Consider the following 26,292-nt stretch of genomic DNA (forward strand, 5'->3'; position numbering starts at 1 on the left):
ACTCTAGCAGAAGCCACACCCATGTCTCTCTGCACTCTGTCCGTCCATCAGTCCCCGGTTCTCAGCCTGTATAAACAGTCATCCATCAACAGACCGCATGACTGAATCAATGCTGGATTGGATTGCCATCGATTCCTCTGATAAATTATGGCAAAAGACAAATAAGCTGCGTATGGCTAACTCCCATACGATTTGGCCCGGGCACGAATGCATGCACGCACACACACAAACTCTGTGCCAGTTGAGACAATGCGACAGACAGAATATGAAACTATGAGACTCTTAAACAACAAACTAGATTCAATTGAGTTGCATTATGTGAGAGCACACTCTCTGTGGCGATACATCGTTACACTAGATGTGGGAAGAAGAGATGAGGAAGAGATGGATTTCCTGGATAGGCAGCTATTCTCTGAGAGATCATTTAGAGAGGACGGACGTGGCATCCACTTCTAAACCAGGCTGTCTCTATGGCTGTGGACACTGTTTCAGATATCAATTTTAGTGGGTGTTGATGACAGCAGCAGATCAGCTCCACATACAAACACGCTCCATGGGAGAAGATAATTAGCCTTTACCAGCCAGTACACAATTAACTACACACATTACAAAACTAACTACACAACAGTGGAAACTGTCTACAACACAGTTATCCAAGCCCCAAGTCCCAGTAGGACTTGGATAGAGACAGGACAGAGGGGGTCAGTACTGTGTGTGGAAACAGGGATAGAGGATAGAGGAGAGAGTGGTTTCAAGTTTCATTGTCATGAGCACAAGTGCAATGAAATGCCTTTCTTGCCAGTTATTTTCCCAAATCAATATACAGTACTACAAAATAAAGTAGAACAAAAATACATAATAAATAGAAATAAGAAGAACACAACAAAATCAGTAAGCTATATACTGGGTTAGTGTCAGTGCCATAGCATATTTACAATGTGCAGGGATAAGAGGTAGGTAGATATGAATAAGGGTAAGGTGACAAGGCATTAGGATATACAGTGTCTTCGGAAAGTATTCAGACCCCTTGACTTTTTCCACATTTTGTTACAGCCTCATTCTAAAATGTATTAAAATGTATGTTTCCCTCATCAATCTACACACAAAACCCAATAATGACAAAGCAAAAATAGGTTTAAAGAAATGTTGCTAATTCATTAAAAAATTTAAAACTGAAATATCAAATTTGCATAAGTACTCAGACCTTTTACTCAGTACTTTGTTGAAGCACCTGTGGTAGCAATTACAGCCTTGAGTCTTCTTGGGTATGACGCTACAAGCTTGTCACACTTGTATTTGGAGAGTTTCTCCCATTCCTCTCTGCAGACCCTCACAAGCTCTGTCAGGTTGGATGGGGAGCGTTGCTGCACAGCTATTTTCAGGTCTCTCCAGAGTTCGATCGGGTTCAAGTCAGGGCTCTGGCTGGGCCTCTCAACGACTTTCAGAGACTTGTCCCGAAGCCACTCCTGCATTGTCTTGGCTGTGTGCTTAGGGTCGTTGTCCTGTTGGAAGGTGAACCTTCACCCCCAGTCTGAGGTCTTGAGTGCTGTGGAGCAGGTTTTCATCAAGGATCTCTCTGTACTTTTCTCGGTTCATCTTTGCCTTTATCCTGACTAGTCTCCCAGTCCCTACCACTGAAAAACTTCCCCATATCATGATGATGCCACCACCATGCTTCACCTTAGGGATGGTGCCAGGTTTCCTCCAGACCTGACACTTAGCATTCAAAAAAGTTCAACTCAGATAGTCCATGTAGGCATTTTGTTAGCTATTTAGCAGTCTTATGGGGATAGAAGCTGTTCAGGAGGCTGTTGCTGTCAGACTTGTTGCTCCGGTACAGCTTGCCGTGCGGAAGCAGAGAGAATGGCTAGGTTGGCTGGAGTTTTCCGGGCCTTCCTCTGACACCACCTGATATCGAGGTCCTGGATGGCAGGAAACTTGGCTCCAGTGATGTACTATGCTGTCCGCACCACCCTCTGTAGCGCCATGCGATGTGGATAGAGAGATCAAGTGAGAGAGAGAGAGCGAGATGGCCACTGCCACAGGGTTGGGAAAAGGCCATGACAGCAGATGGTTACTGGTTCCCACCCAAGATCCCATAAAGCAAGAAAGATGTCTGCTCTGACCCATTTCTGCCTGCAGTCTGGTCCTGCAGAGTCCAGTAATAGCAGGGAGAAGAAATAGAGGACTATATCAATAATAGAGAGGATATAATCCTTCACTGGAAGCATTCCCTTTCTCTCCACATTATGAGATTACAGTTAACCCGGAGGTCTATAGACCAGGGACATGGTGAGTGGATGAACCATTTACTGTAGTGTCACAACCTGCCGAGTCACTCAGATACTCTTCTTTTGTCGTTTCATATTGCTATAAAGCGTATCTCACTCCCACAGTAAACGAACGGACGGACGGACGGACGGACAGACAGACAGAGCAAGCGAGAGATGCTGGCAGGCGGTCACTCCTACCATCTCTTTAATATTTGAATAATCTCCAAATATTCTGTCTGCAGTACTCAGGTAATTCACATTGAATTTGGAACCCTACATGCTTATTCTACCAACTCCATATCTGTCAGTAGAACATTTGGGTCAATTTAGTTTTTCCCTCTCTAATGGTTAAGGTTAACACATACAGGAACAGACAGAGCGATAAATGTAACTACCATTCCCTTAATGTTCCACAAGATGAGAATGATCTGGTGGAAAATGAGGACGTGTGTGTGTGTGTGTGTGTGTGTGTGTGTGTGTGTGTGTGTGTGTGTGTGTGTGTGTGTGTGTGTGTGTGGCACCTGCTCACTGTTGCTTACATGGGAGATTGATGTGATGAGCTATAATGGGTTTCAGTGATTCAGCCCGGGTATTGGCTCCCATTAAGACAACAACAAACACACACACAGGCTTGTCTGCACCTGCTCACTGTTGCTTCCATGTGAGATCAATGTGATGAGCTGTAATGGTTTCAGTGATTCAGCCCGGGTATTGGCTCCCATTAAGACAACACACACACACAAACCTATATTGAACTATTCTGCTGGAATCTGGGGTTGTAAAGAAGCCAAAACAGTGCTAACTCTATTCAGAACAGAGCCAGAAGACGTTACTTTAGCTTGCTCCAAGCCTTGCTATTCAAGGAGACGTGATGGAAGCCTAGTGAAAATAAGAGGTGAAATTATTAGGTTATGAAAACCGTGTTATTAATATGCCAGGGGACAGAATAACAAAACGTATTTTCAACTGGGATAAAACACACAATTACCCTTGGACAAAGGATCTCAATGACATATTTCAGGAAGCTGATCTACAACACGTATTTAGAAATACGTTACGATGCATTGTCAACATGATCCAACACAAGTTCACCCTCAAAGAAAAATGGTCAACTGATATATGGCTAAAACCAAAACTCATAACTTCTAACCAGATCAAAACACCTATGATCCAGAACCCTATGTCACCTCTCACCTAACAAGAAATCAAAAGATCCTTGTTTGCTCAGTTGAGAACAGGGATACTGGCTCTGGAAATTGAAGGTAGGTTCAATGACATAAATGAGTAGATCAATAATTAACTGCATGTATTTTACTGTACTTTATATGATTTAAGAAACCAGACCTATTCTGGAGTAGTGATGAAGATAAACTTGAATGGCTATTCAGTACAGAAGTGTTCCTGGTTGTGCATTTTATTTACAAAGCTTGAAAGGCAGGACAACATAAGTTCTATAACTGAAAGGTTTTTGTTATGTGTTTCAATATTTTTTTGTTTCAGTAGGAATGCAATTGAGCATGTATGTATTAGAGGTCGACCGATTAATCAAAATGGCCGATTAATTAGGGCCGATTTGAAGTTTTCATAACAATCGGAAATCGGTCATTTTTTACTTCTTTATTTTATTTCATCTTTATTTAACTAGGCAAGTCAGTTAAGAACGCATTCTTATTTTCAATGACGGCCTAGGAACGGTGGGTTAACTGCCTTGTTCAGGGGCAGAACGACAGATCTTTACCTTGTCAGCTCCGGGATTCAATCTTGCAACCTTACGGTTAACTAGTCCAACGCTCTAACCACCTGCCTCACGAGAAGCCCGCCTGTTACGCGAATGCAGTAAGAAGCCAAGGTAAGTTGCTAGCTAGGATTAAACGTATCTTATAAAAAACAATCAATCAATCATAATCACTAGTTATAACTACACATGGTTGATGATATTACTAGTTTATCTAGCGTGTCCTGCGTTGCATATAATCGATGCGGTGCGTATTCGCGAAAAAGGACAGTCGTTGCTCCAACGTGTACCTAACCATAACCACCAATGCCTTTCTTAAAATCAATACACAGAAGTATATATTTTTAAACCTGCATATTTAGCTAAAAGAAATGCAGGTTAGCAGGCAATATTAACCAGGTGAAATTGTGTCACTTCTCTTGCGTTCATTGCACGCAGACTCAGGATATATGCAACAGTTTGGGCCACCTGGCTCATTGCGAACTAATTTGCCAGAATTTTACGTAATTATGACATAACATTGAAGGTTGTGCAATGTAACAAGAATATTTAGACTGATGGATGCCACCCATTAGATAAAATAGGAACGGTTCCGTATTTCACTGAAAGGATAAACGTCTTGTATTCGAGATGATATAGATTTGGCCATATTAATGACCTAAGGCTCGCATTTCTGTGTGTTATTATGTTATAATTACACTGACACTTGGAGTAGTTGTTCCCCTTGCTCTGCATGGGTAACGCTGCCTCGAGGGTGGCTGTTGTCGTTGTGTTCCTGGTTCGAGCCCAGGTAGGAGCAAGGAGAGGTACGAAAGCAAAACTGTAACACTGGCAATACTAAAGTGAGAAGTAAGTAAGAACATCCAATAGTCAAAGGTATATGAAATACAAATGGTATAGAGAGAAACAGTCCTATAATTCCTATAATAACTACAACCTAAAACGTCTTACCTGGGAATATTAAAGACTCATGTTAAAAGGAACCACCAGATTTCATATGTTCTCATGTTCTGAGCAAGGAACTTAAACGTTAGCTTTCTTACATGGCACATATTGCACTTTTACTTTCTTCTCCAACACTTTGTTTTTGCATTATTTAAACCAAATTGAACATGTTTCATTATTTATTTGAGGCTAAATTGATTTTATTGATGTATTATATTAAGTTAAAATAAGTGTTCATTCAGTATTGTTGTAATTGTCGTTATTACAAATACATCTTAAAAATCGGCCGATTAATCGGCATCGGCTTTTTTGTCCTCCAATAATCGGCGTTGAAAAAAATCATAATCGGTCGACCTCTAGTATATATGAATTTATGCATGCATGTACACTGAGTGTACAAACACTAAGAACTTGTCACGACTTCCGCCGAAGTTGGCTCCCCTGCCTGTTCGGGCGGTGCTCGGTGGTCATCGTCAACGGCCTACTAGCTGCCACCGATCCCTTTTTCGTTTGTCTGTTTGTTTTGTCTTATTAGTTTCACCTGTGTCAGAACTGCCTCAATTCATCGGGGTATGGACTCTACAAAGTGTTGAAAGTAGTCCACAGGCCTATGTTGACTCACAGTTGTGTCATGTTGGCTGGATGTCCTTTGGGTGGTGGACCATTTTAGATACACACGGGAAACTGTTGAGCGTGAAAAACCCAGCAGCATTGCAGTTCCTGACACAAACCGATGCGCCTGGCACCTACTACCATACCCCGTTCAAAAGGCACTAAAATATTTTGTCTTGCCCATTCACCCTCTGAATGCCACACAATCCATGTCTCATCCTTCTTTAACCTATCTCCTCGCCTGCATCTATACTGATTGAAGTTGATTTAACAAATTACTTCAATAAGGGATCATAGCTTTCACCTGTCGTGGAAAGTGCAGGTGTTCTTCAAGTGTTGTACACTCAGTATATGTACATACACTACAGCGCCTTCAGAAAGTATTCAGACGCCATAACTTTTTCCACATTTTGTTACGTTACAGCCTTATTCAAAAATTGATTATATCGTTTTTTTCCCCACTCATCAATCAAACCACAATATCCCATAATGACAGAGCAAAAACAGGTTTTCAGAAATGTTAGCAAATGTATCACAAATAAACTGAAATATCAGATTTACATAAGTATTCAGACCCTTTATTCAGTACTTTGTTGAAGCACCTTTGGCAGCAATTACAGCCTCGAGTCTTTTTTATTTAACTAGGCAAGTCAGTTAAGAACCAATTCTTATTTTCAATGACGGCCTAGGAACAGTGGGTTAATTGCCTTGTTCAGGGGCAGAAGGACTGATTTGTACCTTGGGTATTGTACCTCGTCTTCTTGGGTATGACTCTACAAACTTGGCAACCTGTAATTGGGAAGTCTCTTCCATTCTTTTTTGTAGATCTTCTCAAGCTCTATCAGGTTGGATGGGGATTGTCGCTGCACAGCTATTTTCAGGTCTCTTCAGAGATGTTCGGATCGCTCTGTACTTTGCTCTGTTAATGTGTGATGTGATCTTCCTGTCTGGGTCGGCGCCCCCCTTGGGTTGTGCCGTGGCGGAGATCTTTGTGGGCTATACTCGGCCTTGTCTTTAGATGGTAAGTTGGTGGTTGAAGATATCCCTCTAGTGGTGTGGGGGCTGTGCTTTGGCAAAGTGGGTGGGGTTATATCCTTCCTGTTTGGCCCTGTCCGGGGGTATCATCGGATGGGGCCACAGTGTCTCCTGACCCCTCCTGTCTCAGCCTCCAGTATTTATGCTGCAGTAGTTTGTGTCGGTGGGCTAGTGTCAGTTTGTTATATCTGGAGTACTTCTCCTGTCTTATCCGGTGTCCTGTGTGAATTTAAGTATGCTCTCTATAATTCTCTCTCTCTCTCTTTCTTTCTCTCTCTCGGAGGACCTGAGCCCTAGGACCATGCCTCAGGACTACCTGGCATCCCCATAGCATGATGTGGCCACCACCATGCTTCACCGTTGTGATGGTGCCAGGGTTTCTCCAGACATGACTCTTGGCATTCAGGCCAAAGAGTTCATTATTGGTTTAATCAGGCCAGAAAATCTTGTTTCTCATGATCTGAGAGTATTTAGGTGTCATTTGGCAAACTCCAAGCGGGCTGTCATGTGCCTTTACTGAGAGGCTTCTGTCTGGCCACTCTACCAAGCAGACCTGAGTGGTATAGTGCTGCAGAGATGGTTGTCCTTCTGGAAGGTTCTTCAATCTCCACAGAGGAACTCTGGAGCTCTGTCAGAGTGACCATTGGGTTCTTGATCACCTCCTTGACCAAGGCCCTTCTCCCCCAATTGCTCAGTTCGGAAGAGTCTTGGTGGTTCCAAACTTCTTCCATTTAAGAATGATGGAGGCCACTGTTCTTGGGGACCTTCAATACCGTCAACATGTTTGGTGCCCTTCCCCAGATCTGTTTCTCAACACAATCCTGTCTCGGAGCTCTACGGACCTTTGTCCCCATGGCTGGGTTTTTGCTCTGACATGGACTGTCAACTGTGGGACCTTATATAGACAGGTGTGTGCCTTTCCAAATCATGTCCAATCAATTGAATTTACCGCAGCTGGACTTCAATCAAGTTGTTGAAACATCTCCAGGATGATCAATGGAAACAGGATGCACCTGAGTTCAGTTTCGAGTATCATAGCAAAGGGTCTGAATAGTTATGGAAATAAGGTAACTGTTATATATTTTTAATAGATTTGTCATTATGGGGTATTGTGTGTAGATTAATGAGGTTTTGTATTTTATTTAATCCATTTTAGAATAAGGCTGTAACGTAACAACATTTTGAAAAATGCAAGGGGTCTGAATACTTTCTGAATACACTACACATACACGTACCCCCTCGACAGAAGGCATTGGGGCGAAGCTGTGATAGGTGTATTTAGATTCCTCTGGAAATTAGCGAAGCCCCAGAGCACACTTGATCTTTATTAGCAGCAAAGTCATCAAGACCAGCACAAGGACAGAGACCTAGGGCTCTAAGCTCATACATCAGTTTCTTTATTTATCTTCCCTATGTCACTGAATCTACACGGTATACACACCACCCTGTGTGTGTGTTACCCCTGTCCTGCACAGTTCAGATGATTGAGTACGGCTACACTGTAGTTGCTATGGTAACATGGAAACAGCTTCAGTGAACACAGACGCTCCTCGCAGCTTTGATCTGCAGAAAAGGCCTGGTGGATGGCAAGAGTCCCACAACACTGCCCACACACACTGTACATGTCAAGATGTGTGCAAACACTTGAAACATGCACACGCACACTCATTCACCTGCATACACACTTAATTGTTTAGAGTGCATTCCCATCATATCATTACAGCGTCAGTAAGCAGGCATATGGTGCAGAAACCTAGACAATATCACAGTAGGTGAGATATTTCTATGCAGAGTACTGCTCTATACAGACCTCTGCTTAATTTCTCCTCAATATCAGACAGGTGCTTTAGAGAGGACACACACCCCCACACATATTCTAAGGAGACGTGAAGAATTCAATTCTCACCAAATATTAACAATTACACTTTTAGGGTTGATTGTTTTATAGTTTTGTGTGTTTGTTTTGGCCAACGCTTCGAGTTTCGTATTTATTCAGTCCCCCAAAACACCAAACATCTACGAAAATCCTAAATCAATACATTTTGGTACTTTACCTTTTTATAAGCATTTGGTACTTTTTATAAGCATTTATTAGCCTGCATGTCTTACAATCAGGCTTATCATATGTTATATCTATCAATATTTCAAAAAAGAAAACCTTCTACCTTTACAAATAAAAAATATGAGTTTCTTCCCTTTGTAAAATGTAGGAGTTTCCTTTGTCTGGTTTTAAATACATGCTGGGAGTCCAGATGCTTTATTCCAGCCGTGCCTAGCAGACAGATTTATCATCAGCTGATTACACTGCAGCAGACGCAGACAAGGGGTCCTTTGCTCCCTCCCTCCAACCCCTGTGTACCCTGTCAGTCTTTGGGCACAAACACACACCACATGTTCTACACACCCTCCAATCTAACAGTAACGTAGCTGAGAATGTATCCCAATAGATTGACATGCTATCCCAGTGGCATGACAATTTAATAACTCAGTAACTCAGTTATATTTCTGCTAGGTCTATTACGTCTGACATCACACACATTCTGACATAATATGAACTACAGGTAGAATATCTTCAGGGGTTTGAGATTGAGAGCAGCTCAAAATAAAAGCACCAACACACACGCGCACGCAGACACACACACACACACAAACATGCTTCGGGCACGTACCAGGACTCTGCCGGTGAGTGTCTGTGCTGATATCATGACCCCGGCCCAGTCCTTCACAGAGGTCATCCACCCCACCTCGCTGGCAGGTACCACTTCGTCCTTCTCATCAGGACCCTTAGGTGTCCCATCTGCTGCCTGACTGTTAGCAGGGTTATTCACCTTCTGGGCCTCCTGGAAGAAAGGGGGAGAGAGAGGTGGAGGAAAAAGAAAGAGATTGAGGAGAGAGAGAGAGATGGAGGAGAGAACGAGTGAGAGACGGAGAAGCAAGAGATTGGGGAGTGAGAGATGGCGAAAGAGAGACAGACAGAGAGAGAGAGAAAGATTGCGTTAACATTTTGTTGATCAGACATCTAAACTCAGCAAAAAAATAAATCACGTTGATTAATGTGCACTGTCCCTGTAAAGATCAAATAAACTCAATCTGTCAACTGCGTTTATTTTCAGCAAACTTAACATGTGTAAATATTTGTATGAACATAACAAGATTCAACAACTGAGACATAAACTGAACAAGTTCCACAGACATGTGACAAACAGAAATGTAATATGTCCCTGAACAAAGGGGGGTCCAAATCAAAAGTAACAGTCAGTATCTGGTGTGGCCACCAGCTGCATTAAGTACTGCAGTGCATCTCCTCCTCATGGACTGTACCAGATTTGCCAGTTCTTGCTGTGAGATGTTACCCCAGTCCTCCACCAAGGCACCTACAAGTCCCCGGACATCTCGGCGCGGAAGGCCCCTAGCCTTCATCCTCCGATCCAACAGGTCCCAGACATGCTCTATGGGATTGAGATCCGGGCTCTTCGCTGGCCATGGCAGTACACTGACATTCCTGTCTTGCAGGAAATCACACACAGACCGAGCAGTATGGCTGGAGGCTTTGTCATGCTGGAGGGTCATGTCAGGATGAGCCTGCAGGAAGGGTACCACATGAGGGAGGAGGATGTCTTCCCTGTAAAGTACCACGTTGAGATTGCCTGCAATGACAACAAACTCAGTCCGATGATGCTGTGACAAACCGCCCCAGACCATGACGGACCCTCCACCTACAGGCCTCGGTGTAATGCTCATTCCTTCAACGTTAAACGCAAATCCGACCATCACCCCTGGTGAGACAAAACTGCGACTCGTCAGTGAAGAGCACTTTTTGCCAGTCCTGTCTGGTCCAGCAACGGTGGGTTTGTGCCCATAGGCGACGTTGTTGCCAGTGATGTATGGTGAGGACCTGCCTTACAACAGGCCTACAAGCCCTCAGTCCAGCCTCTCAGCCTATTGTGGACAGTCTGAGCATGGATGGAGGGATTGTGCGTTCCTGGTGTAACTCAGGCAGTTGTTGCTGCCATCCTGTACCTGTCCCACAGGTTGTTACATGTGGTCTGCCACTGCGAGGACGATCAGCTGTCTGTCCTTACTCCCTGTAGCGCTGTCTTTGGCGTCTCACAATACGGACATTGCAATTTATTGCCCTGGCCACATCTGCAGTCCTCATGCCTCCTTGCAGCATGCCTAAGGCAAGTTCACGCAGATGAGCAGGGACCCTGGGCATCTTTCTTTTGGTGTTTTTCAGAGTCAGTAGAAAGGCCTCTTTAGTGTCCTAAGTTTTCATAACAGTGACCTTAATTGCCTACCGTCTGTAAGCTGTTAGTGTCTTAATGACCGTTCCACAGGTGCATGTTCATTAATTGTTTATGGTTCATTGAACAAGCATGGGAAACAGTGTTTAAACCCTTTATAATGAAGAGCTGTGAAGTTGTTAGGTTTTTACGAATTATCTATGAAAGACTGGGTCCTGAAAAAGGGACCTTTCTTTTTTTGCTGAGTTTATTATTTCATATAGAAATAGGGAATCATGACAGTTGCTCTAAAGGTTATATTTCTATCTGCAATGTTCTACAAGAGTATCTAGCACCATGTGCCTGAAAGGAGAGTGGGCTTGGAGGGTACATGTACTGCATAGCTCCACAAGGTGCCATCTAAAGTATTCATAGAATCTACCTAATTAATACATGACCATATGAACCGACACAAGATCTGCATTATAGTAAGAGGTCCAAGGTAGCAATCACTTGAGTCCCTATAGACAGTGTAATGGAGAGAAAGAGCTCTAGCATGTCAATGTGAGGCTCTGGCTTGCTGATGCATAAGAGTGGAGGTAAAGACACACACTTCCATCATATCGCACACTGTCCGGGTTGTCAAAAACGCCTCTGCCATATGTTGAATGTGTGTTTGTTCGTGTGTGAGTGTGTGTAGTCGTTGTTGCTTTTGCCCACATGGGCCTGCCTGTAAGTTCATTCATCCTAGGGGTGTATAGTGGCATACGACTAATGTTGTCATGCAGGCCCCTCAACCCTTCATCTTGTGACTGAATGAATGAGCAGAGCACAGTTGCATTGTAATGCATTGACTCGCCATACTCTGCAGTGCTACTTACGTATGCAGCTGCTTCGACATCCTCTCACTCTAATAATACTTCATTTGACATGTTTCCCCTTCAGCCATTAAGTTGCATGGTTTGATTGCAAGCACACACACAGTGCATACCGCCTGGCGAGATAGAGTAAAGGTCAGCGTGTCACCGCTAGGCCCTTAAACCATAGGGTGTAGCCCAGCGAATGGCGTCACAGAGAATCCCTGGCACTCCAGTAACTTTCAGAGCTCTCGACTGGGGCCCGCTCTCCCTTCCAAGGAAGCTGGGTTGTATTAACGGCAGGGTAGTGGTTAATCGTTTATTACAACCCACTGACACTGCTCGTCCACTCTGGACCAGACCTGTGTTCAAACACTATGTGAAATCTTTCATATACTTTGAGCGTTTGAGTAAGTCTGCATCGAGTGTCAAATGGCTGGAGTTTAACGTTTTGGGACTTTTCCATTGGTTCATTAAGTCAGGCACACTCAATCAAGTCCATATAAAGATTTAAAATAGTGTTTGCACCCGGGTATGCTCTGGACCGGCCGACAGACGAGTCAGAACCATACCAACGGAGTCTCTGGTTAATGGACTATGTGACGTCAGCAGACTGGGACAGTAGTGTGTGTTTGGGTGACATGATACTGTGTCTGACATCCTAAGGTATTCCAACAGTCTGAATACTGAACAGGTGGAAAATACCCAGAATACAACTGACCTACATGTATTGTTTTTTTCCCCTTGGTGTGTTTGTGTATGACGCCACAGAGTCACAGCCCTGAGTTTTTCCTTGCCAGGTCATGATCATGGAAAACTCAGGGCCCTAGACATACTAATCCATCTCATTCCAAGAACTATGAAGCAAGAGAAGAAACACTATATATACACAAATGGACAGTACGCATAAAAAAAGGATACACACCTACTCATTCAAGTTTTTTAAACTATTTTCTACATTGTAGAATAATAGTGAAGACATCAAAACTATGAAATAATCATGTGGTTACAAAAAAAAGTGTTAAACCAATCAAAATATATTTTATATTTGAGATTCATCAAAGTAGCCACCCTTTGCCTTGATGACAGCTTTGCACACTTTTGGCATTCTCTCAACCAGCTTCATGAGATAGTTGAAATGCATTCCAGGTGACTAACAGATATGCCTTGTTAAAAGTTAATTTGTGGAACTTCTTTCCTTCTTAATGCATTTCAGCCAATCAGTTGTGTTGTGACAAGGTAGGGGTGGTATATAGAAGATAGCCCTATTTGGTAAAAGACCAAGTCCATATTACGGCAAGAATAGCTCAAATAAGCAAAGAGAAATTACAGTCCATCATTACTTTAAGACATGAAGGTCAGTCAATCCTGAACATTTCAACAACTTTGAAAGTTTCTTCAAGCGCAGTGGCAAAAAACATCAAGTGCCATGATGAAACTGTCTCTCATGAGGACCGCCACAGGAAAGGAAGACCCAGGGTTACCTCTGCTGCAGAGGATAAATTCATTAGAGTCAACTGCACCTCAGATTGTAGCCCAAATAAGTAACAGACACATATCAACATCAACTGTTCAAAGGAGACTGAGTGAATCAGGCCTTCATGGTCAAATTGCTGCAAAGAAACCACTACTAAAGGACACCAATAAGAAGAGACTTGCTTGGTCCAAGAAACAACCAGTGTTCCAACCAGTGTGTCTTTGTGAGACGCAGAGTAGGTGAACGGATGTTCTCCGCATATGTGGTTCCCACCATGAAGCATGGAGTAGGTGGTGTTATGGTGTGGGGGTGCTTTGCCGGTGACACTGTCAGTGATTTATTTAGAATTCAAGGCACACTTAACCAACATGGCTACCACAGGATTCTGCAGCGATACGCCATCCCATCTGGTTTGCACTTAGTGGGACTATGATTTCTTTTTCAATAGGACAAAGACCCAACACACCTCCAGGCTGTGTAAAGGGCTATTTGACCGAGAAGGAGAGTGTTGGAGTGCTGCATCAGATGACCTGGCCTCCACAATAACCCGACCTCAACCCAACTGAGATGGTTTGGGATGAGTTGGACCGCAGAGTGAAGGAAAAGCAGCCAACAAGTGCTCAGCATCTGTGGGAACTCCTTCAAGACTGTTGGAAAAGCATTCCTCATGAAACTGGTTGAGCAAATGCCAAGAGTGTGCAAAGCTGTCACCAAGGCAAAGGGTGTCTACTTAAAATAATCTAAATTATAGAATATATTTTGATTTGTTTAACACTTTTTTGGCTATTACATGATTCCATATGTGTTATTTCATAGTTTGTGTCTTCACTAGTATTCTACACAGTAGAAAATAGTACAAATGAAGAAAAACCTTTGAACGGTAGTTGTGTCCAAACTTTTGACTGGTTCTGTATGTGGACACCCCTTCAAATTGGTGGATTTGGCTATTTCAGCCACACCTGTTGCTGACAGGTGAATAAAATCAAGCACCAAGCCATGCAATAATTAGACAAACATTCGCAGTAGAATGGCCATCCTAAAGAGCTCAGTGACTTTCAACGTGGCACCGTCATAGGATTCCACCTTTCCAACAAGTCTGTTCATCAAATGTCTGCCCTGCTAGAGCTGCCCTGGTCAACTGTAGGCCACACAAGCTCACAGAACAGGACCGCCGAGTGCTGAAGCACGTAGCGCATACAAATTTTCTGTTGCAACACTCACTACTGAGTTCCAAACGGCCTCTGGAAGCAACGTTAGCACAATAACAGTTCGTCGTGAGCTTTATGAAATGGGTTTCCATGGCAGAGCAGCCGCACACAAGCCTAAGATCACCATGCACAATGCCAAGCGTCAGCTGGAGTGGTGTAAAACTTGCCACCATTGGACTCTGGAGCAGTGGAAACACATTCTCTGGAGTGATGAATCACGCTTCACAATCTGGCAGTCCAACAGACGAATCTGGGTTTGGCAGATACCTACAGGAACTCTACTTACCCGAATGCGTAGTGCCAACTGTAAAGTTTAGTGGAGGAGGAATGGTCTGGGGCTGTTTTTCATGGTTCGGGCTTGGCACCTTAGCTCTAGTGAAGGGAAATATTTTATGCTACAGCACACAACGATATTTGAGACGATTCTGTGCTTCCAACTTTGTGGCAACAGTTTGGGGAAAGCCCTTTCCTGTTTCAGCATGACAATGCCCTCGTGCATAAAGCAAGGTCCCTACAGAAATGGTTTGTCGAGATTGGTGTGGAAGAACTGGACTGGCCTACACAGAACCCTGAACACAACCCCATCGAACACCTTTGGGATGAATTGGAAGGCCAACTGCGAGCCAGGCCTAATCGCACAACATCAGTGCCCGACCTCACTAATGCTCATGGCTGATCGGAAGCAAGTCCACGCAGCAATATTCCAACATCTAGTGGAAAGCCTTCCATGAAGGAGTGGAGGCTGTTATAGCTGCAAAGGGGGGACCAACTCAATATTAATGCCCATGATTTTGGAATGAGATGTTCGACGAGCAGGTGTCCACATACTTTTGGTCATGTGGTGTAATCCAGCAGACCAACCCAGCCACTAGAGTCCCCAATATAGTTCCTAGGCTATCAGGGACAAAGTGACAGTAGTATTCCTTTCTGGTCGGCTGGCTGGCTGGCACACACACGGTTTTTCCCATTACAGTCTGTTTGGAGAGGATTGTCCAGTTCAAATTGGATTATATTCCTTAAATGATCCAACATGGCCACAGCTGCCATTTTCCTAATTACATTTTCTGCCATAACAAATGGCAATAACCTCCTTTTAAAAGTCTGCCTTAGATACAGTTCTAGTGGCTATCTACTGCTGCTGCCTATAGACCCCACATAACAGGAGAGTGCCACAAATGGTAACCAGTTACCAATGGGCTCTTGTCAAAAGAAGTGCACTTCTTTTAGGGTCCCATTTGGGACGCAGACCAGGAATGCAGTGGAAAATGGGTTCAGGACTGCTTCATAGGCAAACATCCATGCTTCCATACAGGAGTCATGTGCTGTTATGAATGCTTATCTGGATAATAATGTATGGATGGTGTGTAATGCATTATAAATGAATTAATACTTCATATTTATACAACCACTGTTATAAGGAGCCATGGTTTGTCAAGAGCGCCAATATCAAGTGTTAAAAAGCACTATTGGGTGCTAGAAGGCAATATAAGATCTTTGTAACGTCTTCACATCTTACCAGAGCTGTAACCTCACCCCTCTCCTGCCCTCTTCAGTCCTCCCTTGCCAAATACCCAGAATGCTTCATCCCTTTCACATGGTGCAAATACGGAGGGGTATGCATTTGTGGCGCTCACTATATCTGTATGTGTGTTCACTATTCACGGGCATGGCTAATGTTTCGCTCTGGTTGGACGGCCACCTGCTTCAAAGCTCTTCAGGCATGTAGCCGTGGTAACATGTGCTTGGCAGGGGCTGAGGAATAAATCTAACTGAGATGACTGGAGGAGGACAGGCACACTAATAACCACTCACACACAGTATACGTACGTGTGTGTGTGCGCTAGTGGAGAAACCATGAATAATGGATATAAGTCGAAACTGATGTCTAGACAGATCGGAGAGGACAATGTAAACAACAAAGTGTTTCTACTTCATTTGAGCGGCTGGCCGGCGCTGGGCCTAGCTCACTACAGGGACAGAGAAAGACTCCTGCCAAGAGAGAATCCATCTGCTATATATACACACACCTGTGATGTCAAACTGAAAGAGAGAGAGAGATGGAGAGAGGGGGAAGATTGAGGGAAAAGGGAGAGAGATGGAGAAAGGTAGGGAAAAAGAGAGCTAGAGAAAGTGTTTGATGGAGAAGGTAATAGAGGAGAGTGAGCGAATGAGAGAACGGAGGAAGGAGAGAGAGTGAGAGAGCAAGAGCGAGAACGAATCAGAGAACAGCAGGAGTGCAAATATGTTCCTTTTCACGGGCCAAGAGGTTGGCCTCTGTAGTTGACACAGTTTATCTATGTAAGCAATAAGGCCCTATATAGACTGTCCTCAACCCTCCTGCCACACATCCACACATATAGATTCATAACTGAATATACACTAACTATACAAAACATTAAAATGACCCATGCCTGTAATACTATCATCAGGGCGCTGCAATCAATAACAGCAGTGAAGAGAGAAACAGTGAATGACTTATTAATTGACTAAGGTGAGAAATATGGCTGCCTTGGGAAGAGGACTGAGCAGACCTTATGGTGAAGGTTATCACAGCTATATAAAGATCCATCTCGGAGTGGACAGCGGTGTAGGTGTGTGTCTGGGAGTGTGTCACTTGTTAAATCCACTTCAAATCAGTGTAGATGAAGGGGATGAGACATGTTAAAGAAGGATTTTTAAGCCTTGAGACAATTGAGACATGGATTCTGTATTTCAGAGGGTGAATGGGCAAGAAAAAATGCCAGGCGCACTGGTCATGAACTGCAACGGTGCTGGGTTTTTCAAGCTCAACAGTTTCTCGTGTGCATCAAGAATGGTCCACTACCCAAAGGACATCCAGCCAACTTGAGACAACTGTGGGAAGAATTGAAGTCAACATGGGCCAGAATCCCTGTGAAACGCTTTCCACACCTTGTAGAGCCCATGACCTGAAGAATTGAGGCTGTTCTTAGGGCAAAAGGGAGGGTGCAACTCAACATTAGGAAGGTGTCCTTAATGTTTTGTACACTCAGTCTGTATCCACCAGTATTGTAGAGGACTGATGCAAGCAGAAGCCACACCCATGTCTCTCTCTGCAGTTAGTCCTACAGAGCTACTTAATTCTGCCAGTATACTGTATTATGACTGATGTGATATTCAATTTCCAAAATGTATTTTCATTGTCATCGTTTTCCTTTAAATTAAATAAATGTATTGTCCCACATGCCATTGATTGCTACAGTCAGTGGCTACCACTTTAGAAACCAATCTGCAAATATATTCTGTGTTACACTCCATTATCCAATTAATGAAAAAAAACACAAAGCTCAGTAAAATCTGCTACAGTAGTACAAGGAGCTCAGTTGGCTTGACTGCTGGACCAATTAACATTAGGGGAGACCTGGTTATAATGAATGTTACAGAGAGGCACACAACGAGACAGACGGAGAAATAGAGACCGAAGCAAAGAAGTTTAGATAGATACATCGCAGTGCTTGAGGCTTCACTCCAGACCCCGGTTTCGATCCCAGGCTGTGTCACAACCGGCTGTGACCGGGAGTCCCGAAAGGCAGCGCACAATTGGCCCAGCGTCGTCTGGGTTAGGGGAGGGTTTGGCCGGGGGGGCTTTACTTGCCTCATCTCACTCTAGTGACTCCTTGTGGCGGGCCAGCGCCTGCAGGCTGACTTCGGTGGTCAGTTGAACGGTGTTTCCTCTGACACATTGGTGCAGCTGGCTTCCGGGTTAAGCGGGTGGGTGTTAAGAAGCGCGGATTGGCAGGTCATGTTTCGGAGGACGCATGACTCGACCTTTGTCTCTCCCGAGTGCCTTGGGAAGTTGCAGCGATGAGACAAGATCGTAATTGGATTTCACGAAATGGGGTCGAAAAAGGGGGTAAAACACAAACATTTTTATTTTATTTTTTTAAAGAGAGAAGACAGAGAGAGAGACACCGTAAAAGACACCGGCAGAGAGAGGTAGAAAGAGACTGAGCTGATCTAGGGACTTGGCTTTAGCGCAGCTGTTCTTGTGGCTTTGGTCCACATCGCTGGGGAAAACTCTATTCCAGTGTGAGGTGCTATATATAGCCTCACCCAGGGAGGGACAAGGCAAAAAACGAGTGAATCTCATAACACACTCTGTTCCCCCGTTTGCTATTTTAAAGCCGGTACTGTTACCTAATGTCCCTGGGTAACATGGTCTACACTAGGTCAGGATGGTCAGACCTTCTCTCTTCAGAGACTAGTTAAAACACACGAACTTAAGAGTGAGCACGCACAGACACACACACTCAGTCTGCGCACACAGACCCGTGTGCACGCACACACGCACCCCCACACAGCGGGGACACTAGCTAATTCCCAGATTGCCATGTGTCTCAGAACAGCAGTTATTCCTATCTCTAGGTCAGGCCTGTGGTACCATGACAACACTAGGGGGTTAATAAACTCTACATATTAACTTAAAAGGCCCTTGGAGCCAAATGTTGCTGAAGTGGGTGTCATTCCTTATCTAAATATAAATAGGTTGCTATTAACTGCATGTCTAGCATCTACAATGAAATGCTTGATTTATAGCTACATACAGGGCCATCCTATTATGAAGTATTGCAACTGCAGGACTAACTATCCAGTACTAGAATTTATTGGGAACCCTGTAGCTAGTTACGATATAGCATTGTGAATTGGTTTGGTTCTAAGGTTCTCACTTTAAATGACCCTCCCTACTATACCTAGCTATGTTATTGTATTTGTTATTGTTACATTACCTAGCTATGTTATTGTTATTGTTACATTATATTTCAATGAATAACTTCGACAGTTATATAGGCCCAGAGCACGTTGGAGGATAACGATTGAAGGGATTAGGATGGGTGCCATTATGCCATGTGTTTGATTTAGGGATTACACAGGTACTGTCGGTATGGATCCTAATCTAGCCTTGTTGTCTGACACAAACATCTGGGACATTGGAATATTTATATTAGAATTCTGTGGCAAATACATTCACAAACAAACACTTGTGCATGAACGTGCATATGCACATGTACACTCACATCTAACTATTCCCCAGTTGCTGTAAAGGAGAATGTGTTTAGTCTATATACCTGGTAAAATAAGAAAATAAGGTAATGAGAACCAGAAGGAAAGACAGACAGAGAGGGAGGAAGGAAGGAAGGAAGGCAGGCAAGGAGGGACGGACTCCACCTCTTGCCACCAGTGTTACATCATAGGGTTACTCTTGGTCATTAAATGTTCTCATCAAGGTGTGACAAAGCTATCAACGGCACACAGAGGTTGTCCAGCGCCACATTAACTCTCCCCTTATAACACAGGCCTATTTTGAGGGCCTCCGGCCTAAAGAGGATTAGTCTTAGATTTGAGCACACCAAACTAAATAGGTGACATCCATTCCCAACGTCAGAAAGCAGGACGAGCTGACAGACATGCCAACGTCTTAGAACAAATGCCAAGAAGAGACACGTATAGGATATTGTTACTGTTGAGAGGTACTCTATCCCAGAGCTGCTAATTTTTCTCTGAGCATTTCTGAATAAGTACGTTCATATCCAAAGCCCAAGGGGTTACTATAGCACGGGAATTAGACAAGCTGACATTCGCTGCTGTATCTGTTGCTGAACACACCACTAGCCCTGTGGTGGAGGAACCATAGAAGGTACATCAGGGTCATGATAGGTAGGGCACAATGTAGCAAAACATTTTGCAACAGAAAACTAAAGGTAGTACCTCATGTTTTACTCTATTTGAAAATGTTGTCTCCTGTTTGGTGCCTCCTGAACACAATCCAGGCCTTCTAGGGACAACTAACCAAGCAACCCCCTGTGTCTCTGTGACATTAGAGGATGCCAGAAATATCACCCTTACACCCCCGCAGCCCTGACACACACACACACACACAAACGTCAAGGTGAAGTCCCTCGGCTGTCAATCATTCTGCATCCGTCGGAACCTCTCCTGAGCCGCTTCCAGCCACTTCTTATTTCAGCATCAAGCTGTGCCAATTGGCCCCCTTAATCATCTTGGCAACTGGACACAGGGGAGATCGTTAGAAAACACAAACCACGGGGCCAGCTAAAACACAAAATCCTCATTACTGGGCTATCGATGAGAACCTGGAATGTTCAAGGAATAACTCTCCCACTTAAAAAGTAAGTAAGGATGTTTCAAAGTCATTAGACCCAGACACACACACACACAGGGTAACGCATGCATGCAAATACACTCACATAAGATAATCAGGCCATTACATTTTCAACTTGACGCGCGTTGAATCTATTTCCTGACTCTGAACACGGCTTGTTTCTATGGTGATACACGAGGACTAACTTTCCAGGGGAATCATTGGCTCCCCTGTGTTTCATCTATGCAAATGAAGTCAAGCTTGAAAAGGGCCACTTGCAAATGGCCATTTATTATAAAAACTCTACCAGGTTCTCAAACCTAATGCTGCTGGTATGATATGCATCATTTCAAATGACACATTCAAACAACAATCTAGATTCTAGACTGAAATAACTAAATGTATTTTTTGGGGTGTTTTTTCTTTATTTTATAGGCAGGGGGCATATAGTACAACTTGTTTGAAAAATATATACACGTATACATTTGCAATATTGATATTGATTGTTTATTTTTGCATATTTCATATTCATTGTGTCAAATGTGTACAGTATTCTCTTATGGAGAGCAGCTCCAGTAAGAGTCATAGCCAGAGGGAGCTTCCTCTTAACCAATCAGAAAGTAGGTGGAATGAGAAGAAAAGAGCATGCTTGAGTGACAGCCTTCACTCTGCCCCAGCCATCAGTGACACAATTACCTGAGGCTCTTTACTTCCACCATTTTGTATGTAGCCTACATGGCTGACATTATGAATTGTTCATTGTAATTGAAGAACATATGAAACTGTTGTACCCTTGAAATGATAAAAGCAGAAACTATCATATTGCTTTGAAAATGACATCGCAATGGTCTCCTTATAGAAAAATATTCTCATCTTCACCAAACATCCTCAACATTCTTTGGAATAATGCTCATGCTAACACCAGATTTCCAATATTCTTTGGAATAACACTTTCTTGCCCTTTTCTACAATGTTTTTTGGAATAATGCTGTCCTCCCTTTGCCTCCACTGTTCCTTACAACATGTTCTTGTCATTGTGTGCTCTGGCTGGTTTAGCTTCAGAGCCTACTGTATATGCATTGAGTCACCTTGAAGTCTTAATCATCTCTTATTGCTGTAACACACAGGGTGTGTGTGAGTGCGTGCCTGTTTGTGTGTGCGTGTGTGTGTGTGTGTATGTGGGTGTTAGAACGAGGATTGATTCCCATTTCATCTGAGGGTAGGTTTGTGTCGGCACTGGTTACTTCACCAATGAATCAGAAGGTAATAGTATGTCTCTTAGCACACAGGCTGTCTAGATGTGCTAACCACTGAGCCTCCAGCTCCACTCATATCTCCCATAGCAGCATGCACACACACACCTTCTCTCTCGGTCTCGCCGTCTCAAAAACCTTTAAGCACATTAACGTGCACGGCTTAACATGATCTTACCATTATAGATATAGCCTGCACACCCTACTGCACAGCAGTACATCAGTACAGTGTGAGGATTTTACATTGCATTTATGCAGAAAACCTGTAGCCAACGACACCACTATGAAATTGAAGTGCTGTATGCTTATATTCTAGTAGTGAACTACAGTGTCAATCTTTAAACACGTTACAAAATATATATACAACAACTACCATAATGGGTGCTATTATAAGTGTTAATACCACTACCAATAAAAATCATAATAATACTACTACAACTACTAGCAGTGTTTGGGTCCGCTAATGACAGTGGCCAGTGGCCACACTTTAAATTAATCTGTGATTAAGGAGTATTACAGTATCTGTGATTAACGTCAGAGCCTGCAGCCCAGCCTAGCAGTGCCTTTGATGCAGATGAAAAGCCTTGAAAGAGAGAAAAATATCCCTCTTCTCTGTTTTTCATGATGGGGCACTTCCTCACATACCCCGGGCAAAGAGTGTGTGAAACTCTAAGAGATAAGCTTGGTGCCCGCTTCCCCACACACATACACTTTGCAACTGCATGAATGACAAATTAGATATTGCGACCTAGATGCAGACCGCTGTCCCAGTATGAGAGCCAGCTATGGAGCAGATTGTAGGGAACAGGCTTTTGGAGAGCTAGCCAAAAACTCTTAGCATTAGTCGGTGAGCAGCCTGTCTATGGGACAACCCACAGATTTACACTCATTAGCGCAAGCTAATGGCAGCCATTTGATAGCTAGCTAGAATGCTAACATCCCATGATTTACAGACTTCAGTTAGCCTAAACTATAGCTGACCGTGATAAGAAACAAAAACTTTAATACATTTTAATATTTGTACTTTTTAAATAAATATCTGCAATCAACTTGTGCACTAGGTAATAGATAAAGCAGATCACTTTCATAATTTCTCATTATGAAGTTTACCGGTGCTAGTTTCCTAAAACAGCTGTTTGAGCCACACGCTTGAGTTTGTTTACAAAGAAGCAAAACGAGCAAAACGGGAGCTTTGTGAGGTCAGTCAATCCTGACGCACAACTTAAGTGACTGAGGTAATCAAGTTACACTTAAAATTCCCTACTAATGTTTGCCAGCTCTATACAGTGCCTTGCGAAAGTATTCGGCCCCCTTGAACTTTGCGACCTTTTGCCACATTTCAGGCTTCAAACATAAAGATATAAAACTGTATTTTTTTTTGAAGAACCAAGTCAAAGTCCAGACCTGAATCCAATCGAGAATCTGTGGAAAGAACTGAAAACTGCTGTTCACAAATGCTCTCCATCCAACCTCACTGAGCTCGAGCTGTTTTGCAAGGAGGAATGGGAAAAAATTTCAGTCTCTCGATGTGCAAAACTGATAGAGACATACCCCAAGCGACTTACAGCTGTAATCGCAGCAAAAGGTGGCGCTACAAAGTATTAACTTAAGGGGGCTGAATAATTTTGCGGCCCAATTTTTCAGTTTTTGATTTGTTAAAAAAGTTTGAAATATCCAATAAATGTCGTTCCACTTCATGATTGTGTCCCACTTGTTGTTGATTCTTCACAAACAAATACAGTTTTATATCTTTATGTTTGAAACCTGAAATGTGGCAAAAGGTCGCAAAGTTCAAGGGGGCCGAATACTTTCGCAAGGCACTGTATCTTATAACAATTAAGTTATCTAACTGTGCCAAATAAATTCTCTCCAGCTGTGTTTTGATAACTTGCTAATGTTAGCTAAGTGGCTAACGTTAGCTTGCAAGATCAAGTTTCTTGGTAACAGCTGAAGAGACAATCCCTTCCTACGTTACGATCCCTGCTGTCTACCATTTGTTTTGTGCGTGCTGCAAACTGCGTTTTGAGATATTTGCATACATTTATTAGCTGGGTTGTCTGTCTTAGGAGTAAATGTTTGCATGCGCTCATTAGCATCTACCAAGAATCCGCTATGGGGATTTCTTAGTACTGGTTAGCATGTTATTACAACGTTTTTGGGTCATTTTTTACATTGAAAAAAAAATGATGTGCGCTCCTTGTGTGCACTGACGGTAATACTTTGTATCCCGGGATGGCACTGGCACGGTATGAAAGTATGGAAATCTGGGTACCACCCAACCCTAACTGGAAGTCCATTCGGCTTAAATTATGAGAAAGAATGGCTATTCAGATCAACACAAAGCCATAGACCAACAAAAGCCAAGAGACTTCTTTGGGGACCAAAATAAAAAGTGACTTATTTCCACAAACATGATTTCTCTAGGTCATGACCTCCTCTTTGACTGAACAAGACTTCCTATATGAACTAAAAACATTGGAGGTATATCAGTTCTCCTGTGACTGACCCAGTCTGATCGCCTCACTAACCAACAACAACAGCCTCATCTTACAACCAGTCAGAGAGCTTGGCCTAAGGCCCATATCAGCCTCAGCTGTCCTTAATGAGCTTTTCTCATAATGACAGACATCTAGCTTACATCTAAGCTCTCTTTCTCACTCCATCTCTTTCCCGACATCGCTTTCTCTTTCTCTCTCTTTCACTCTCCCTCCATCTCTGTCTCTGTGAGTCCTTTAGGAGTCTGACCAGACATAGACAGGTGAAAACAGGCCCTATTACCTTCCTCAGAAGACCAGACCTGGCCACTAAATGTAAACACAACAGAGGGAGGGGGAAAATGAACAAGGAAGACACCTAATTGGCTGCATGCTGTCTGACCTGTTCAGATTAAGGACCTGAAGGCCAATGCTGATATCCCTCTAGTGGTGTGGGGGCTGTGCTTTGGCAAAGTGGGTGGGGTTATATCCTTCCTGTTTGGCCCTGTCCGGGAGTATCATCGGATGGGGCCACAGTGTCTCCTGACCCCTCCTGTCTCAGCCTCCAGTATTTATGCTGCAGTAGTTTATGTGTCGGGGGGCTAGGGTCTGGAGTACTTATCCTGTCTTATCCGGTGTCCTGTGTGAATTTAAGTATGCTCTCTCTAATTCTCTCTTTCTTTCTCTCTCTCAGAGGACCTGAGCCCTAGAACCATGCCTCAGGACTACCTGGCATGATGACTCCTTGCTGTCCCCAGTCCACCTGGCCGTGCTGCTGCTCCAGTTTCAACTGTTCTGCCTGCGGCTATGGAATCCTGACCTGTTCACCGGACGTTCTACCTGTCCCAGACCTGCTGTTTTCAACTCTCTAGAGACAGCAGTGGTAGAGATACTTTTAATGATCGGCTATGAAAAGCCAACTGACATTTACTCCTGGGGTGCTGACTTGTTGCACCCTCGACAACTACTGTGATTATTATTATTTGACCATGCTGGTCATTTATGAACATTTGAACATCTTGGCCATGTTCTGTTATAATCTCCACCCGGCACAGCCAGAAGAGGACTGGCCACCCCTCATAGCCTGGTTCCTCTATAGGTTTCTTCCTAGGTTTTGGGCTTTCTATTGAGTTTTTCCTAGCCAACGTGCTTCAACACCTGCATTGCTTGCTGTTTGGGGTTTTAGGCTGGGTTTCTGTACAGCATTTTGAGATATCAGCTGATGTACGAAGGGCTATATAAATACATTTGATTTGAATGCCCGGAAACCGCTCAGAAACGACGACAATCGCAGATTTTTAAACACAGCGGTAACAAGGTGCTGGGACTGATACAATGAATGACTTGCTGTGATATCATTTCTTTCTATCTTCCCATCCATCCTTGGCCCAATGAACTCTCAATAGCAGAACTGACCTGGTTAGTACGATCAGATCAATGTGGTTTCATATTCAATGGATGGAGAGAGAATATCGAGAACGTTGTGATCTACACAGAGCATATGCTATTGTTGGTGATGTGTTGTCATGTTGTTTGCTGAGGATGCGCACATTAGATCTGAGCTCCCTCCATATTTTTTATATCTGAAAACAGACGGCCAAGTCAGTGCGCTCGAGTCGGTCCACGAGAACATGCTTTGTTTCAAACAGCAAGCCATCTGCTCACCGGTAGTTCATTCATTAGCAAAATTTATATGAATTACTTCAGGTTCAGCCAACCAAACATTCAGGTCGGCAGCTAGTCCAGGTAAAAGTCTAACCAGGCAAAAGCAGCTGTGTGAGTAAAGACCCACTGGGACAGAGGTGGAATCACAGGTCCCAGAGCGGTGTGGTTTAAAAAAGGAATCTGCCGGCTGAAAGTTTTCCTAACCAGGTAAAACTCTGGACCTTATACGGTATGATGAGATTAATTTGTTGTAAAAATGTTTATTATGGGCTATGTTGGGACTATAGTATTTTTTAATCATGTCAAATGGTTAAAAAATAATTACTGGAAAAACTCCTGGCTTGGGGAGGATGAAAACCCAGTCAAACTGCAGGAACCTTGTACTTGTGGGGGGTTTCCTATACACAGACACAGAAA

General features: G+C 43.4%; 1 protein-coding gene across 9 annotated transcripts in view; it reads right to left on the bottom strand.

Annotated features, from left to right (window-relative positions):
- Positions 1-26,292, bottom strand: part of kcnma1a (potassium large conductance calcium-activated channel, subfamily M, alpha member 1a) — a 308,219-nt gene that overhangs the window by 186,632 nt on the left and 95,295 nt on the right. For all 9 annotated transcript variants that reach the window (XM_042325120.1, XM_042325106.1, XM_042325095.1 and 6 more), the window contains exon 2: positions 9,270-9,440. In XM_042325120.1, coding sequence (XP_042181054.1) covers positions 9,270-9,440 — 171 coding nt within the window. The remainder of the gene's footprint in view (positions 1-9,269; positions 9,441-26,292) is intronic.

The sequence above is a fragment of the Oncorhynchus tshawytscha genome, linkage group LG01 (genome assembly GCF_018296145.1).
Source record: "Oncorhynchus tshawytscha isolate Ot180627B linkage group LG01, Otsh_v2.0, whole genome shotgun sequence".
Taxonomy (NCBI): Eukaryota; Metazoa; Chordata; class Actinopteri; order Salmoniformes; family Salmonidae; genus Oncorhynchus; species Oncorhynchus tshawytscha.